Source organism: Trachurus trachurus, assembly GCF_905171665.1.
Source record: "Trachurus trachurus genome assembly, chromosome: 5".
NCBI classification, from domain to species: Eukaryota; Metazoa; Chordata; class Actinopteri; order Carangiformes; family Carangidae; genus Trachurus; species Trachurus trachurus.
Window position 1 is genome coordinate 13,840,226 of NC_139896.1, and position 16,304 is coordinate 13,856,529.

The window sequence follows — 16,304 nt, forward strand, 5'->3', positions numbered from 1 at the left end:
GGTCTTCTTGGAACAGACTCCTCATCACATGTTACCCAAGAAAGAACAGTTGAACCAAGGACAACTGGACTTGGATAACCATGTGCAAAGACATGTCACCGCTTAGCCAAGTTTTACCTGAAGTCTAATAAAAGGATAAAACCAAATGTCTCATCAGTGATGATGAATAAAAATATCAAATGGAGCAACAGTAAGAGCACATCAAGCATGCTTACCTGAACAAAAAATACTAAAAGAAGTAAGAGCAGGAAGCAACAGAAGAAAGGAGCAATGAGACTGAATAGAGAAACTCTGTGTGTGTGTGTGTGTGTGTGTGTGTGTGTGTGTGTGTGTGTGTGTGTGTGTGTGTGTGTGTGTGTGTGTGTGTGTGTGTGTGTGTGTGTGTGTGTGTGTGTGTGTGTGTGAGAAAGTGGTGCATTTTTTAAAAGCACTTGTCCTAGATGCAGCCTTCATCAGCCTGGAGAAGAGGGAGAGACTGAACTATTTCCTGCCGTTAATGAGATGGCAAACTTTCAGCAAATTATCTAAAAGCACTGGCTCAGTTTATAGCAACATGTTTATTGTTCTCCCTGCTGTGGACATGGGCTAAGATGTGAGACTCCTATTTCTAATGTCATTCACACACACATACCCTCAAGTGGTTGTTCAGTGGCAGTTTGTGAGTGGACAGGCTACACACACACACACACCACCTATCATTTACTCTTTGAACTGGGAACACCTGTTACTGCTATTGTACATGTCCTGTGCCAAGTCCGACAATTGACAACTTCCTGTAGTTCACATTACAGGCTTGTGGTAGCGCCATGGAGAGAGCCTGGACCTGGACTGTTTTGTTTCAGAGCAAGTAGCAGTGATGGAGTCATCTGGAAAAATCAGCTGGAGTCTCTAATGCACCTTCAAACGTTACTGTTAACTGTCGACATATTTACACAGAGTGGAGCTATCTGCTTATTCACACACTGATAATCACCTCAAGTGCCTCTCTAATCACCTTGTAACATTGTCCGAGCTGTAACACCTATCACAGACACGCCGGATATAAACCTACGGTGAAAAATAAACACCAGGGTGTTTGGTGAGAAGTTTGAAATGGTCAAAATTCAAGTAACGCAACCAGTAGACTGGAACTACACTATAAATTCTGCTGCAGTTCTGACGCCTCCGCATTTACAATCTTCACAAGTCTTAACGGTTGTTGCTAAAAAAGGACAGATTTCAAACGGCTGTTCAACCATGACCTGTCTCTATATTTGTCTCCCCTCCGGCCAAATAAGCACTTGTCCATTTGCTGGCTTGTTGAAACGAGGGATGGGAAGGAATCAAACAGAACTTTTACTTGCTCCTTTTTCCAGTTCAGTAGGTGATGTGTCACACTCTGCTGAAATTTTCGGCGACCGGAGGGAAAATAAACAGAGCAAAAATATCCAGCACGTTTGATAAGGATACTCCAAGTGCAGTTACAGAGTCAGTAATAGCAGAGTGACGAACTTTTCACAGCAGGGTGGTGAAAAGACCTGACAACACGTGTTCTACATTCACATCTGTAACTTAATGGGAACCAGTCCCATCTGTTAATGAGCACCTGTCCTTTGTTTGCCACAGGCACTTTCAAAAGCAGGAGCACTGGGGCTGCTACTCACTGGCATTATAAAACCAGAAACAACATCCAGAGGAGGGATGACTGAATGCAAGATGAATGCTAAGATGAGAAACTTGGTAAACAGAAGCAGATCCACACACCACAGGGGATGTTTAGTAAAAGATACATAGCGTTTTGTAGGGCCCTAACTAATCAAACTGAGCCCATCCCTATTTCTACCAAAGGACAGCACTATGTTTAGCAGCACCTGTAAAATAACTCAAGCTGATAAATACAATGGACATCAGACTAGAAATTTATACAAACACCTTCAGCGGCTGATTTATCGCTGCAGACTGAGCAGTGCTGGCTGAGGAAACTGCATTAAAAGCACCGTAGCACTGCAGCACTGTTAAAGTGGACAGACACTCAGGGAGAGAGAGTGAGAGTGTTGTGAGGAGGAACAGTGAGAGAGACAAAGTGAGCAAGGAACCAAATTAAGACACTTTATAAAGTAACTTCACCAGAGATCTGCACAGAACACAGAACAATGGGGTAGCAATGTTTTTGCATTTTCCTGCTGGCTCCTGATTTATACTTTTTCCTAACTTTTAATGGATCTCAGCAGCTCCAGTGACTGGGCAGGTTGTTGTTGTTGTTTTTATACAGTTTTTTTGTACAGTTGAAAAGAATGGGCTTTTTAATATTTCTGCATATGCAGTTGTTTTCCTGTGGGGGAAATCCATACTTGCAGATCTAAAAGTATCCTATTTTAAACCAATTTGAAGTTGGTTTAAAGAGGAAAAGCTCAGAAGAAGGAAACACTTTCTATTACTTTCCAGACAAGTCTCAAAACAGCCCATCATCAGATCTTATTTGCACAAGGCTGATGAACTGCAGCTGGGTTTGTTTACATCTGTAATCTTAGTAAATGCTCTGCTACGCTGAAAAACTGTAGTGACACAAAATGATGTGGCCCTGATGTTGAGCTGTGGTCAACTCAGTAATAAGAAATCCCACTATGTGTCAGGTATTAAGACAAAGTGTTGGAGTCTGATGACTTCAATCCAGGAGCCACAGATGAGAAGTTATAAGAGGAGTGTTGGAATCTGTGCTTTCTCCCTATTTAATGAATAATATGAACATGCTGCACGTCTTAGTTCCTTGTGCACAGTGAACTCACCTCCAGCCAGCAGAGAGTCCCGCTGAGTTTCCTGATTGTCCACGGTGACTCCACCTGCGGGGAGGGAGAGAACTATTCATCATCACTGCAACACACAGGACAGACAGGAAATACTAGAAGAACATATAGCACCATAAATTCTACTTTGGACAAAAGCACGGAGAGTAGCTGCCCAGACGTCTGTCTGTTCATGGTAAAAAAAAAAGAAAAAAGATACAAGTTGAAATAAAGCGGGGGGACTTCTGGACCCTCTGCAGATAAGAATATCTCAAATGGAGATCCGAATACTCTCACTCGATAGAATTTGTTGGCTGTGATTCAACATTTACTGCATCAAATATCTGCAGTGTTTGACATACACATACGATGAAGTGTCTTTAACAATGAAATCAGCCTCGCTCACCTTGCCTGTGTGTAGCTACCGCACAGGAGTGACACAAAGAGGCCTGGACTGAGCTCTCGGATCGGCTGGTAATCTCTTAAGGCTCTGAATGGAATGGAAGGGGGTCTAAAGGATTTGAGGATCGAGGGCTTTGTCATCCAAGTCTAAGTGCCGCTCAGGAGGAGTTGCCTCTTCACACATACACTCACATTGTGCTCTCCCTCCGTCGAGCGCACTTCATAGGCGTAAGCCAGCAGGGTGTCCACGAGGCCGAGCCACGCGTGCTGACGGGACGCCTTGTCCAGCAGGTAGGAGCGGTTGGTGAATTTTCTCAGCTGCTCCTTCTCATCATCGGTGAACGACACAGCTGCACGAGAAGAAGGTGGATTCTACAGTTAGAGACGTGTCATTTCAAGTCACCACAAGTCACTGGTATATTTAGAACGGGCCGAGGCGCAGAAGCGCAAAAGAATCCAGCTGTGGGTGTGAGAAGCAGCGGCGGTGGTTAGGTGGTTGCATGAGCTCCTTTGTACACATACGTTTCAGAGGGAGTGTATGACTTGTACAAACTCTCTGTACCACCAGACCACCGTCGCTTGAGCACGATTTTCTGCCACAAAGTAGGAACACAAATCAATGATTTTCTTACTAAAATCATCCCGAAACCATCAAATGTCAAGATAAAGGGCACAATGATCACATTATAGTGCCGATGGGATAAAAGCAGCTTAATAAAGTGGGTTTAATATTCTGAGTCTTTAAGATTACATCCATACTAGTGCAAATTCCACTTACAGTACATTTGAAGTCTTATATTTGGGAAAAGAGAACCAAAAGATTACAAGGTCAGGAGAAAAATACGTATTTCGAATAATGCTGGTGGCAGCTAAAAAGCCATCACCAGAAAATGGCTAAAAACTGATGCACCAAAAATGGAGGATTGGGTAGAGGTAATGCTCAATATTTACAGAACGGAGAAGCTGACTTTCTCAGCTAGACTAAAAACAGAGACTGGGTTAATTTTGTGTCTCCATTGAGAGCAGACTTTGTGCAGTAAGGACACTGTATGGTAGATTATTGATCCCCTTGGTTCAGGCCACAAACTTGCTCATTGTTCATATGTTTATTTGTTATGTTTACCCTCCAACAGGAGAAAAGGGACAATGCAAGAGAGGTGTGAAAATAAGGATAGGAGTGAATAAGTGTTTCTTTTTTCTTCACATTTACTCTACTGTAACTTTATCTGAGAATGTATGTCTATCTATGTCTCTGCTCCCCGGTGGAGAAGTATAGGAATGTTCTGTACTGTTGGAAATTTGTATATGTAAAATGTTGATTGAATATTGATATGTGGAATCAATAAAAAAAAAAGTTAATTACAAAAAAAAGATTACGTCCACACTAAGTCACTTGAATCTGAAAATGCATAATTTTCTCTGCATTGTGCTACCAGCCTCATGTTTTAGTTAGATATGAGAAAACAGACCTTTTAAAGTGTGGTTAAATGCTGAAGATAAAGATCCTGGTATTTCCCACAAATTCTTGCCAAAACTTGTTCCCATTTCTTAGACAAATAAGTGCAGGAGGCTGAGGTTTTTAAGCATGTGTGTATCTGTGTGTGCTTGTGTTTCTGGGTGCGCCTGTGTGTTTGTGTACCAAAGGCTATCATGTGTAACGAAACGAAGACGCCAGAGACATTTGAGGCCGATACCGACAATGATGATGATGTACAGTCAGCCTAATGTTCTTTTCAGTGCAACAAATATTATAGAAAATGTTGATACAGAGCTTTTAGACACACTACACATTATAATGGGGACAGGTCATGATTGCATTTCTCTCTGTGCTGACCTGCTTTGGCATTTCTTGTAACTTATGAGCCAGCACAAACACCAGCACAGACATGGCTACAATAAGCCAGTGTGTCAGCCTTGTCAATATATCAAGTACTGTACCGTGGCGGGAGAATATAACCTTTAACCCCAAACATCAGCATGCAGAGCGTTTTCAATAATTGGCCATCAAGAACCAATTGAAGTCTTAACATTTCAACTACACATCGAGGATCTAGTTCCTCAAACTGAAGAATAAATGCGCCGAAACAGCTGCATGTAATGGCTCCACCTCACTAGTTCTAGTTCGCAGTAACATAGTCAGACACCATTTCTATTGCAGATGCATGACAGAACAGAAGTTATGTCACTGTTTCTTCTCATAATTAAATCAACATGAAAGACGGACACCTGAGGAAGTCAGATCCTGCCAAATCTGTGATGAATCATTTTAAAATCACAGGTAATCTGTCATCACCACTTGTGTAGGGGTATGTTTCCTCTGATGAGAATGTGTTGTGTGTGCGTGTGTGCGTGTTGTTGCAGACCAAAAGGAAAAAGAGAGGACTTGGCCATTTTCCTGTTGTTAAGGTGTTTCCACTCTTGGCCAATGAACTGTTATTCTAGAGCAGTTGGGGGCAAAGTGCCTTGTTGCAGGGCACCTGACTGAGCTTGATAAGCAGCAGGAGCAAAACAGGCCAAACATTCAATGGACATCAAACCAGCATAAACGAGTCAATCAGATACCGGGTTTTTTTTTTTTTCATCTGTATGACAGCTCAACAGCTCTGCGTTGAGAAAACGCAGAGCTCTATCATGAAAATAACTCAATACCTCTATTTCCTGCTCTTCGTAAAAATTCACTAACTCCAGCCTTTTGAAGGAGACATCTGCTTAATGAGGATCTGTGGCAGGCCTAATGGGGCAACACAAACAGACTTCAATCCCATTTAAGCTATCTGCATCGTTCAGTATTGAAAGGCACAGTGAATGTCTGCAGGAAAATGCTGTAACTCAAACAGTCTTTTTTTTTTTCCTTCTCCCAGCAGCTTATAAAACAGCTGAAAGCAATTCCTCTCTCTGCATGAGGAGAGGAGAGTCCCTGCACTGAGCCCCTGATGAGCGAGACGTACCGGCGTGTACTGGCTGGAGCAAGTACACAAATACACAAACACACACACACACACACAGGCGCACACACATACACACACACGTGCAGCGTTTCAGAACGATCTCTCTGGCTGCAGTGGGAACTTGGCTCTGCTGGGAGGGAGATTCCCACTGCATTACGTCAGCTTTTTAGCTCCCTGCAGATGCTACCTGAGTCCCGCGTCGATGCAGCTGCAGCGGGAGAGCGCGGCCGAGCAGAACACACACACAGACAAGATGCACAGGCACGCACGCAAACCAGTGCCCCCACACATCTGTCTGCAGTGCACGCACTCTTCTTCAAAAGACACAGAGAGGAGGGATGAAAGCGTCGTAAAAAGCACACATGCAACACACAAATCTGCAGAGTCACAAGCAACTGATATCCAAGCAAATGTCCACACACACACACACACACACACACACACACACACACACACACACACACACACACACACACACACACACACACACACACACACACACACACACACACACACACACACACACACACACACACACACACACACACACACACACACACACACACACACACAGTATGAAATGCACAGGCACAAATGAATAAAAAGACAAGAGAAACAAATGTTACTACAAAGCAAATGTATGGCTGCACTGACACACAAACAGTCCTGGAGATTTCTGTGGATACATGGGCCATCTGTTTTAAAACAGAGCCGCTGCACAACACCATTAAAAACTAAATGCAGAATGTAAAACGGAAACAGAGCACTGACTCACCCCCTTGCAAGGCCACGGCGGCCTAATGACGCTGATATATTTTCTATTAACTCTGCAGCCGAAGCGGTGAAGTGAGGTGAGGTGAGCAGACCTGATAGATTTACCCAAACGCCGCGCTCGTTCGTCTCCACTGTGGAGCCAATCAATCCTAGCCAGCGTTAGCGAGCGGTGTATGAGGGCTTCTCCTGATTGCAAATTAATTTCCGACCTAATTCCACCAGTTGGAAAGGCAGCCTGGCTCGTCGCTGCTCTCTACAGGTCCAGATGGCCTGATGGCATGGAGTAAATATGCTTCGTCAAAACACTGTGGAGGGCTGGAGAACGCGCCCAGAATTTCACCGATGCAAAGGGGGTCACCATGTGACCTTGGCATTGGCAGATATGGTCGATTTTGTGTGTGCATGCTGTGATCATGTCAAGTGGAAATCACAGGGATATTTAACGATGCAGTCTCCTCAAAGTGTAAACTTTTGGTGGTGCATAAGGAACCTGAAACAACAGCAGAAGACGATCTTGGTCAAAAGGTCGGATTTCTAAACTCAGCCGTAACAAAGTGCAGCAGGTAGAGAGACCGAGCTGTCAGAATCACTTAGCCTGAGCCAGTGTGTGAATTCAGGCCTCCAGTGGGCAGCTGTGGCCTGTCAGCACGCTGGCCCCGACACTGGAGAGCACAAAGGGGGCCAGTTTCTACTTCATTAGCACTTGTGACCACATCCATCTGTCACTTGACATATATATCAGACTTAGCAGAAGTGAAGGCGCAGAGGAGGGGGGGGGGGCGGGGGGGCACGTGGAGGAGTTGTAGTTCTCCGTTTGAAATTTATTACAGTTAAAATCACAAGCACGCTTTCGAAGATTTGATGGCAAGCCGCTAAAATCTCCTGACCGACGCCATTCTTCACACTCAGCGGAGGCTAATGCTATTCCACTTGTCAATCAAGCCATTAAGTTTAATTTGGCCCATTTATCTACGCCGGGGCTCCTGACTGCAGCGCTCCGTCTCAGAATGCAGAATGAGGCGAGGGAGCCGGCGGGGCTACAGAAAGCCGTAATGTTCTTGGGGAGGCTAAGCTCGGAGTGCGGCTAATGGCCTCTGCATTTGCTGACTGATGGCTGCTCGTCAGCGGTCGGGAACCTTGGTGCTGGTTGGAAAACGTGGCTGCCAGCGCTCCCTCCTGTGATAATGCTATCTGTTTAATCTAAATCCTCTCTCAAGCGTACAGCACCCATGCATTACACATATGGCTGTGAGCCACTCGCCCCGCTTAAACAGTGGAAGTGCTGGAATTAGCAGGTTGTTAGAGGAGCTGGGGTGGCACAATTAAATCGTCTCTCGCAGTGCTGAGGCATCATGAGCTACTGCGCCTGTACGAGGGGCTGGGCTAAGATGTGAAGCTGCGAGGCTCCAGCCAACAAGCAGAAGTGCACAGGTCATTTATTTGAAATAGATAGGGAGGAAATAACTGCAAAGAGGAAAGCAACAATTGGGGGGAAAAAAACACTAACACTGCTGCAGGAAGGTGGAAATATAGGCCTTTTAAGTTGTGACATTCAAACTCAGCAGTTGCTGTTGTTTAAATTGGTCAACAGGCACCAGAGAGATGTAGTGATTAGGGTAGGTCCAAGTTCAATCTCTCATAATGGCAAAGTGTCTTTCCTGTTGAGGAGCCCTGAGGCTGTTTGGCAGGGAGTGCAGCTCGGGCCGACTCGCTGAGCTCTGACCTTCCTCTGGAACGGGGGCAGCAGAAAGACTCATGTGTCCTTTGGGGATTAATATACTGTCAGAGAACAATGTCTGTGCCTGGCAGACAAACAGTCCAGCCAACACATTCCTGTTTGGATCTCCGCGTACGCACTTTTATTCTATTCATTATTCAATTAGTGGAAGTTTCGGAATTGGTGCAGTGGGAATAATAAAATGGTCATCAAGAGTGTTTTCATTTCGTCAAATCAAAGACAATGCTCGATTGCCCTCTCAATGTTTGCAACTTCATGCCACCTTCTGGTAGCCTTCAGTCACTACTTTGTTGGTTACTTCCAGTTTACTTGAAAAACTCACATTCATTCACAAAATCAACATTGTTAAACATGTGTTATATTGATGTAAGATATAAGGTTTATAATGTGTTTTACTAAATCATTGAGCATTTGTGACAAATCAAATTTAAAACAAGTCCCATGTGATCTTCCCATGTTTACTGTGAAAACAAACACACAGACAGACCTACTGACCTACACACAGACGTACTGCTCAGCTCTTATCAGTGCTGGACTTGAGTATAATTTTAAACTATATACTGTATACTTCACTACTATACCATTTTTAATTAATGCTACTTTACGATTATACTTCGCTATGTCTCAGAGGGAAATATTATACATCAATTGTACTGCATTTTCCTCAGGTAGCAGTTAGATTGCAGGGTTAAGACAACAATAACAGGTGTGCTTCTCAATGTTTTATAAGGTCATTTTAACTCATACTTAAATCTTAAAGGGATAGTTCGGCTTTTTTGAAGTGGGGTTGTATGAGCTACAAATGCCCGTTAAGTACACCAGATGCAGTAGAAAGGTCTCTGCTATCCCCAACTGAGAAACACCGGCACATCGCGCTGCACCGAGACACAGGCAGTACACTGTTGTCAATGAGGGACAATTAATCAGCATATTTTTGCCGCCTACGAGAAGTCCCGTCTCAAAATAATACACCGGTTCAAGAGTACGATCTAAAGTAAAAATTTACAATGCATCAGTTGGAAATACGTTTTTCTTTTTTATCTGGAACTAACTAACTCACTCAGTACTCCTCGGTACTCCTTCGCACAAGCAGGCTCCACACCGCTGATCCAAACAACTGAACAGCCTTTCTACTGCATCTAGGGTACTTAATGGGCATGTGTAGCTCATACAACCCCACTTCAAAAAAGCTAAAAAAAAAAAAACACGTTTATTTCTATCTTTCTCTTTTTCCGTCTCATCATTTAGCGGATCATCTTTCTGCCCAGTGGGAAATGATAATATAGAAAAAAGAAATAATCGTGTACTGATTTTAAGGAGGCTAGTCTAGCAACACTAGTCAGTCAATAGTCCACACAGACACTTTCAAGGATCATGGCAGGAAAACGTGAACTCACCAGCTTCTCCCTCCTGCTCTGTGGAAGGACTCAGCTTTGTCCACCACGGTTTAAACTTCAGCAGACCTTTCACCTCATCATCCTCAAACAAATCAGCTCTGCAGTGACATATAAACATAAGCTGACAAACACAGCCCAAAAAGTAACATTCAGTAGTGTTGGCGTTTTTTTTCCTCACTGATAAACTCACAGATAGTGGTCAGGTGAAAAGACAGATGCCTCGGCCTGCAGCCTCGCCTGCCTCCTCTCTGCTGCTGTTGTTCCCTCTGGGTTCTTGATATCAATCACATCACTCAGTTCCTCCTGTGAAAACAAGCCAGCATCGTGAAAATAAACATTCATGAGGAATGTTGAGTACTTCAGAAATCAGGGAAGAATCTTTTTTCCATGATCTTACCTGTAATCGGACAAAAACGCCAGACCTCTGATTCCCAAAGCCGTACTTGTTTAGGGCTCTCAGCTCCTCTGCAGAGCCCTCCGTGTACACCTCCTGCTCAACCTGCCAGTCAAATTCTTCCTCTTCTTCGTCTTCCCCATCATCTCCTGTGCTTTCACTGCACCCTTATAAAACATAAAAAATGTATGGTTGGCTCTAGGTGTACACTGCACACTTTCCATGTTGCTTTGATTGATTTTCAGTTAAAAACCCACGTGCAAAAATCGACATACCTGGGTTTAAATCCTCTACTAAAGGTTGTGCTGAACGGGAGCCTTTTGGGGCGAGGAGACTTGTCAGCATCTGGAGACCTTCAAAGTGCTCCCCAGCTGTCTCCTTAGGGACCCTAAGTGTGAAAAGACCTACAGCAAGGTAGGACATGAAGGGATGGTTTTTAAACAACACATAGGGATTTCATGCATTGTTCACCCAGCTGAATCAAAGTCTTCTAGATCACAGAATTTCATTTAAAACTAGTTTCGTTATCATATCAAGCACGTATGGAAAACCAGGCCAGATAATATTGGCATGAATTATTTATTTTTTCAGTTAATCCCAAGAGAAAATGACAATAACTCCTGATAATTAAATTAAAGTGACCTGGAGCCTACAAGAGGGACTGATGGATATATTAACCAATTAAAAATGATTAATGACATCTTTGATAAAATCAGCTATTGCTCATTTTGTGAGACACTGATCATCTGAGTAAATGTGTCGAATGGTAATGACAGTGTCTGGTGATGCTGACTGAAAACTGGACTGAGAAAAGGACTGAAGAGCCTCCTGCAACACAATCCACTGTCACAATCCCATTTTTCAGTTTAAAGGAGTGTGACATCTCCCTACAGCTCACAATTACACACAAAGACGTGTGATAACTAACACACCTGCCACCTGCAGGTAGAGGAAAAATACTCAAAACTTTCTAAACTATTTAAAAAAAAATAACTTTCAACAGAAAAGAGAAGTAAACCACATATGCAGTTATCAAACAACTTTGTGGTTATTAATCAATACAAAACTTTAATTTATTTCCATATCTGTAGCTGTGAAAAGAGAGCGGTCATGAAAAGTTTATGAACTAATGCTTGTTCTGACCTGTCATGACACAATTAAAGTCCAGAGTCTCATCCTCATGTTTCACATTAAATTAATGACTATGAAGTCATTGACAGATTCAACTTCACTACTCGTTTAAATCCCACAGGAGAAAAAAAGTCAATGTTGATTGATCAGTCATACATTTGAATTTGAAAGTGAGCATCTCTTTCTACAAGCAGCAGCCGATAAATCAGACCACCCGCACGTGCAATACTTCAAAATGAAGTAGTTACTTTATAAACTGCTATTAACACTGAACAGATGAATACGAATGATTTGCCTTCACTACACATAGATGATCTGATGGTCGCCTAAAGACCTCGTAAAATTTCAATGCACCCAAGTGTAAAAGCTTACAACCACTTTACGATAGAAGCTGATTAATTGCTTGAGTTGCAGGCCTTGCAGAGTGGAGAGCCTGAAAGAGGGATCTTAATGATTGCTCATTATAAGTCTAAACAAGGACACTCATTAGCGGAGCTTTATTAGCAGATGTTACAGGCTTATTTAGACACAGCGTGTTAACCGGGGCCATGCTGACAGACGGGCAACGAGGTGTCAGAGTCCATAAGGCAGACGTCTCCATAAAGACAACTTCATTACAACTGATTATGGGCAATGGAAAGTCAAAGACAGATCACAGTGACAGAGAGTAGTGTCTAGACAATCGTGCCAATAGTCATTATCATGTTTCAATTGCTTGTTATATATATCTAAAGTAAATCCGGTGTGAGCTCCCTGTCATTGGGAGAGGAGATGTTACAGGGAGTCTGCAGGCTGTGATCATTATAACGTTACAGATGGTTCCAGTGGCCCTTTCAATGGGATGAAATAACATGATCAGTAGGTTCATTTAGCCTGGCTGATTGACTCAAGTATAAACTAAAGACACCCCAGGGATCAATCACTAACTGCAATTAGAAACAGGCTTCAGTGTCTTGCAATAGTGCAACTGGTCACCAATACCATGCAAGGCCAGCACAGCCATCTGCTACAGAGATCTGCTATGTAACAACATCAGTGTATGTTCTCATTTTCACCAAATGTACAGGTTTATAAAGAACCACCAATGTTGGTTTTCAAATGCTTTTAAAAAAATGTTGGTTTCCAAATACTTAAAAAAAAAGTGTGTTTTTTTTTTTTAGATATGCAAGCATCCTTCTTCACGCCTTTAATGCTTATCTTCCTTCGCTACTATTTACAAAATGCACAGTGAATTTAAACATAAAGCTTTAAAGTTAAACCAATGTAGGATGTCCTAGACATCTAGTACTGCAATTATGGCTAAGGACTTTTGTTGCATGTATTTTTCTGTCAATATGTTCACTTTCAAACTAATAACATTGAAAATTGAAAAAAGGGGTCTCCAGTTCCAAAAGTTTACACACTTGAAATAAACTGAATGAAAAGTTAAAAACCCTGTTCAGCATTTCTGTGGATTGTACAACTCAGCATGTTGACATAGCATCTGAAACAACTTAGTTGTAAGATCCTGGGAAGTGTTTTCCTCTGCTGAAAAAAAAGGTCAGCACATTCTGACAAAGGAAAAAAGAACAACAGTTTTATAAATAACAAACATATCCAGGAAAACAACTTCTTACCTGTTACCAAGTCATTATTTTGATTAACACAAGTAAAATGCAAACTGGTGAGTAGATTGGATCCTCAATAAAAAATGTATTCCCTCTCAGGGAATCTTTTGTATCACTGTTAGTTAGGCTAATTATAGAAAAATAAATGAACTATGGTGCCACCAGATTATACAGACTGCAACACAATATTGTCACAATAAGTCACAATATTGCAAACCTGACCTCCCTTTAGTGAAATAAACTGATGACATGGTTACTGTAAAACATCAACAGGCAATTTGCTGCTTTTCAGCCGTTCAGCACACATTGTTGTCATCATATAATAATATGACCTACCTTTATCAATGTCAAATTTGGCCTTTTCTCGTCCATCCTCCACTATTCTACCAGGAAGCGTTAATCTGGAAATGATATAAAGATATCAAGTGTGAGGCAGATAGATGGTACGACTTCCCCTCAGTCATCAAAGCTAGGTTTAAACACATTAACATCAGTCCGTGGATGGTTAACTCACCTTAGGAAGTATGGTTTGGCGTAGAACTTGAAATCCGTCCCATCAATATACAGGTCAAACTCTGATGTTCTGGTGTATGGCACGCGGATGCTGAGGATCAAGTAGTCGGGGTCTTGGCTCAGGTCAAAGGCAGGAGTTATCATTTTGGACAGTGCTGTAGTACAGACCTGGAAAAGTCAATGATGGCAACAACTTTAATTCCAGTCAGTATGGGATCACAGTACACAGCAGTGTAAGCAGTGGCCGTAATGAATCGTGGCCCAGCTGACTAGAGCATGCCACCTTGTGGCTGACTCTATTAGACGTTGTTGCAGTTGATCACATGTGTCCACGAGCAGGAGCCCACATGTGCCACATTGGCGGTGACAACTGTAAACACAGCTAACAGTTTCATACAATACTGTTTCCTACTGCAAGAAGCTAAATACAGTCTCCTTTAAAAGGGACCCGACTCTCTCTCTCTCTCTCTCTCTCTCTTTCTATTGCGGTATTTCTATAACGTTATAAACATCTTTATACCATGGTTTTAAAATGCACCAGTTTTTTCTTATGTAGTTTGCATAGGCTACATATATTAAAAACAGGTTCAGTAAAATTAGCGAAATGTACACATCTGTTTCTAAGATCTGTCAGACCTGACGGTCTCTAGGCAACCGTTAGGTCTCTAAGCAGCTCTAGACACGTGTGCATTTCGCTAATTTTACTGAACCACTGTTTTGATTGATTTTAGTTGATTATAAATCCATGTGTTTATCTCCGGGATCGCCCCCACCTTCAGGTATGTCACTTAAGTCGTAAAATATTCACTTGAAACTAACAGTGTTATTATTGTGTGACTGTTTCGTCAACATTGTGGAGCTGGAATAAATTAAAAGCTACAATTTCAAATTGATAAGAAAAACAAGCTTGTTTAATGGCGTCCGAGTAACGTATCCCCATTTATCCAGACGCCCTAAAACCGTACAAGAGGGTGTCGTCTTTTGCCGCGAACAAAAGTTGTAGATAAACTAAATGCAAGGCTGACTTAGCGGCTGTTTCGAAGTTTTGTTTTACTGCTAACTCGCTACCAGGCTGTGTAGTGAGCTAACACATGACTGCTCTCCTCGTGTGTTTCGGCTAACATAGCACAGTAACGATGCTAGCTAACGGACACTAACAGCGGCTATTTAACGCTACTTTCCATTGTATCCTGTCAAAACTGTCTGTTTGGATATTCTAAATGACAGCCGGAGAAACGGGGTACTTAGGCTACATCTAAAATAATATACACTCACCAGGAGAACAGTATTCCCACACACCACAGTCAGCTCTGAGATGTTGCGACCATGTTTTACCGTAAAGTAGACACAAACTGCGCAGTTACATTTTATTCTGAGAAAATTCAATTAGACACTGACGTTTGTGGCCAATACCGATATGATATGTTTTGTGTTTTAGAATATTACTTGTGATTAATGTTGTAATATAATAGTTGCTGGATCATTTTTGTCATCTACAGGGAGACGGGCAGGCATTGCACAAGAACAAGTTTGAAAAGTTAGACTGCATACTGAAACATACTTTGGTGCAACAGAGATGACTATTTAACCCTATCAATATCTTTTCTCCATACTCTTTATGCAAACACATGCAGCACAAGTCAGAAATGAGGCTTAAAACTTACAGTAAAGACAAGGCTGGGCTCAAGATCAGTATGGAGTTAATGCACTGAACACCTGACATGACACCTCAACTTGACTTGCTGTTATTTGGACTCTGCTGCTCATTACCTTAATGCATAATATGCACCAATATAAAACTTTTTTTTTGTTGCTTTTAAAATAATAATAATATCTCCTTTACAGCATACAGCTATATTTTTGCATGCGTATTTTAATTATCCTATGTCATTCTCCTCTTTTTTTGTTGTTTTTTTGCTTGTTGTTTTCAAATTGATGTCATGAGTGCCTATTTATGTGTGTTGTATCTAGGCCTACCCTATGTGCCTTGTTTAGTTTTATGACAGGATTAACCAAAGAAACAATGCAACTCTGCAGCTCTGCATAATCACTTGACCAGGCAAATGGTCAATACTTTTTAGAAGTCTACTTCAATAATAAATGCTGCTTAATGTAATGGGAACTTATTGTGTTTCTAAAAAGTTTCTTAAAGAAGTAGTGAAGTAAACTTAATCATCTTCAAGGTGATATTAATATGGCAGCGAGATAGAAGAGATTTTATTCTCCATATGTGCACAAACCTAACAGTCCAGGCACCTAGTAGTAAAAGACACTGAAAGGCACATAGGCCTATCGTCTATAATAAAAAGTGCTTAAAACAAAAGAAAGTAGGCTAAGTTAATTTTTGAGTGCTACACTGAAGTGTGAACATTTGTAAACATTCTTGCCATTATACCAGAGATATAATGACGCAGGTAAAAAAATAATGATAAAAAGATTTAAAAAAACAAAGAGACACATTTCAATCTGAAGTGGTGTTACAAAATAACCGTGCGTTAATAGTCCCGTCATTACGGTAGCGCTGTAGAAGCCACGCCTCTCCTGTGTAATCCTCCATGGACGATGAGGAGCCCCTCTCCGCTCTCCATCATCATCTGCAGAAAAATGCGAGCGGGGAACGGTAACAAAATGTCAACTC

General features: G+C 42.0%; 1 protein-coding gene across 1 annotated transcript in view; it reads right to left on the reverse strand.

Annotated features, from left to right (window-relative positions):
- Nucleotides 1-15,002, reverse strand: part of shq1 (SHQ1, H/ACA ribonucleoprotein assembly factor) — a 40,834-nt gene extending 25,832 nt beyond the window's left edge. The window contains exons 1-9 of the mRNA XM_083972522.1: nt 14,942-15,002; nt 13,668-13,834; nt 13,490-13,554; nt 10,691-10,819; nt 10,419-10,582; nt 10,212-10,324; nt 10,022-10,119; nt 3,357-3,514; nt 2,766-2,819 (exon numbers count right to left, since the gene is read on the reverse strand). Of these exons, the coding sequence (XP_083828648.1) occupies nt 2,766-2,819; nt 3,357-3,514; nt 10,022-10,119; nt 10,212-10,324; nt 10,419-10,582; nt 10,691-10,819; nt 13,490-13,554; nt 13,668-13,810 (924 nt within the window). The 5' untranslated portion in view covers nt 13,811-13,834; nt 14,942-15,002. The remainder of the gene's footprint in view (nt 1-2,765; nt 2,820-3,356; nt 3,515-10,021; nt 10,120-10,211; nt 10,325-10,418; nt 10,583-10,690; nt 10,820-13,489; nt 13,555-13,667; nt 13,835-14,941) is intronic.
- Between the last annotated feature and the right edge of the window lie 1,302 nt (nt 15,003-16,304).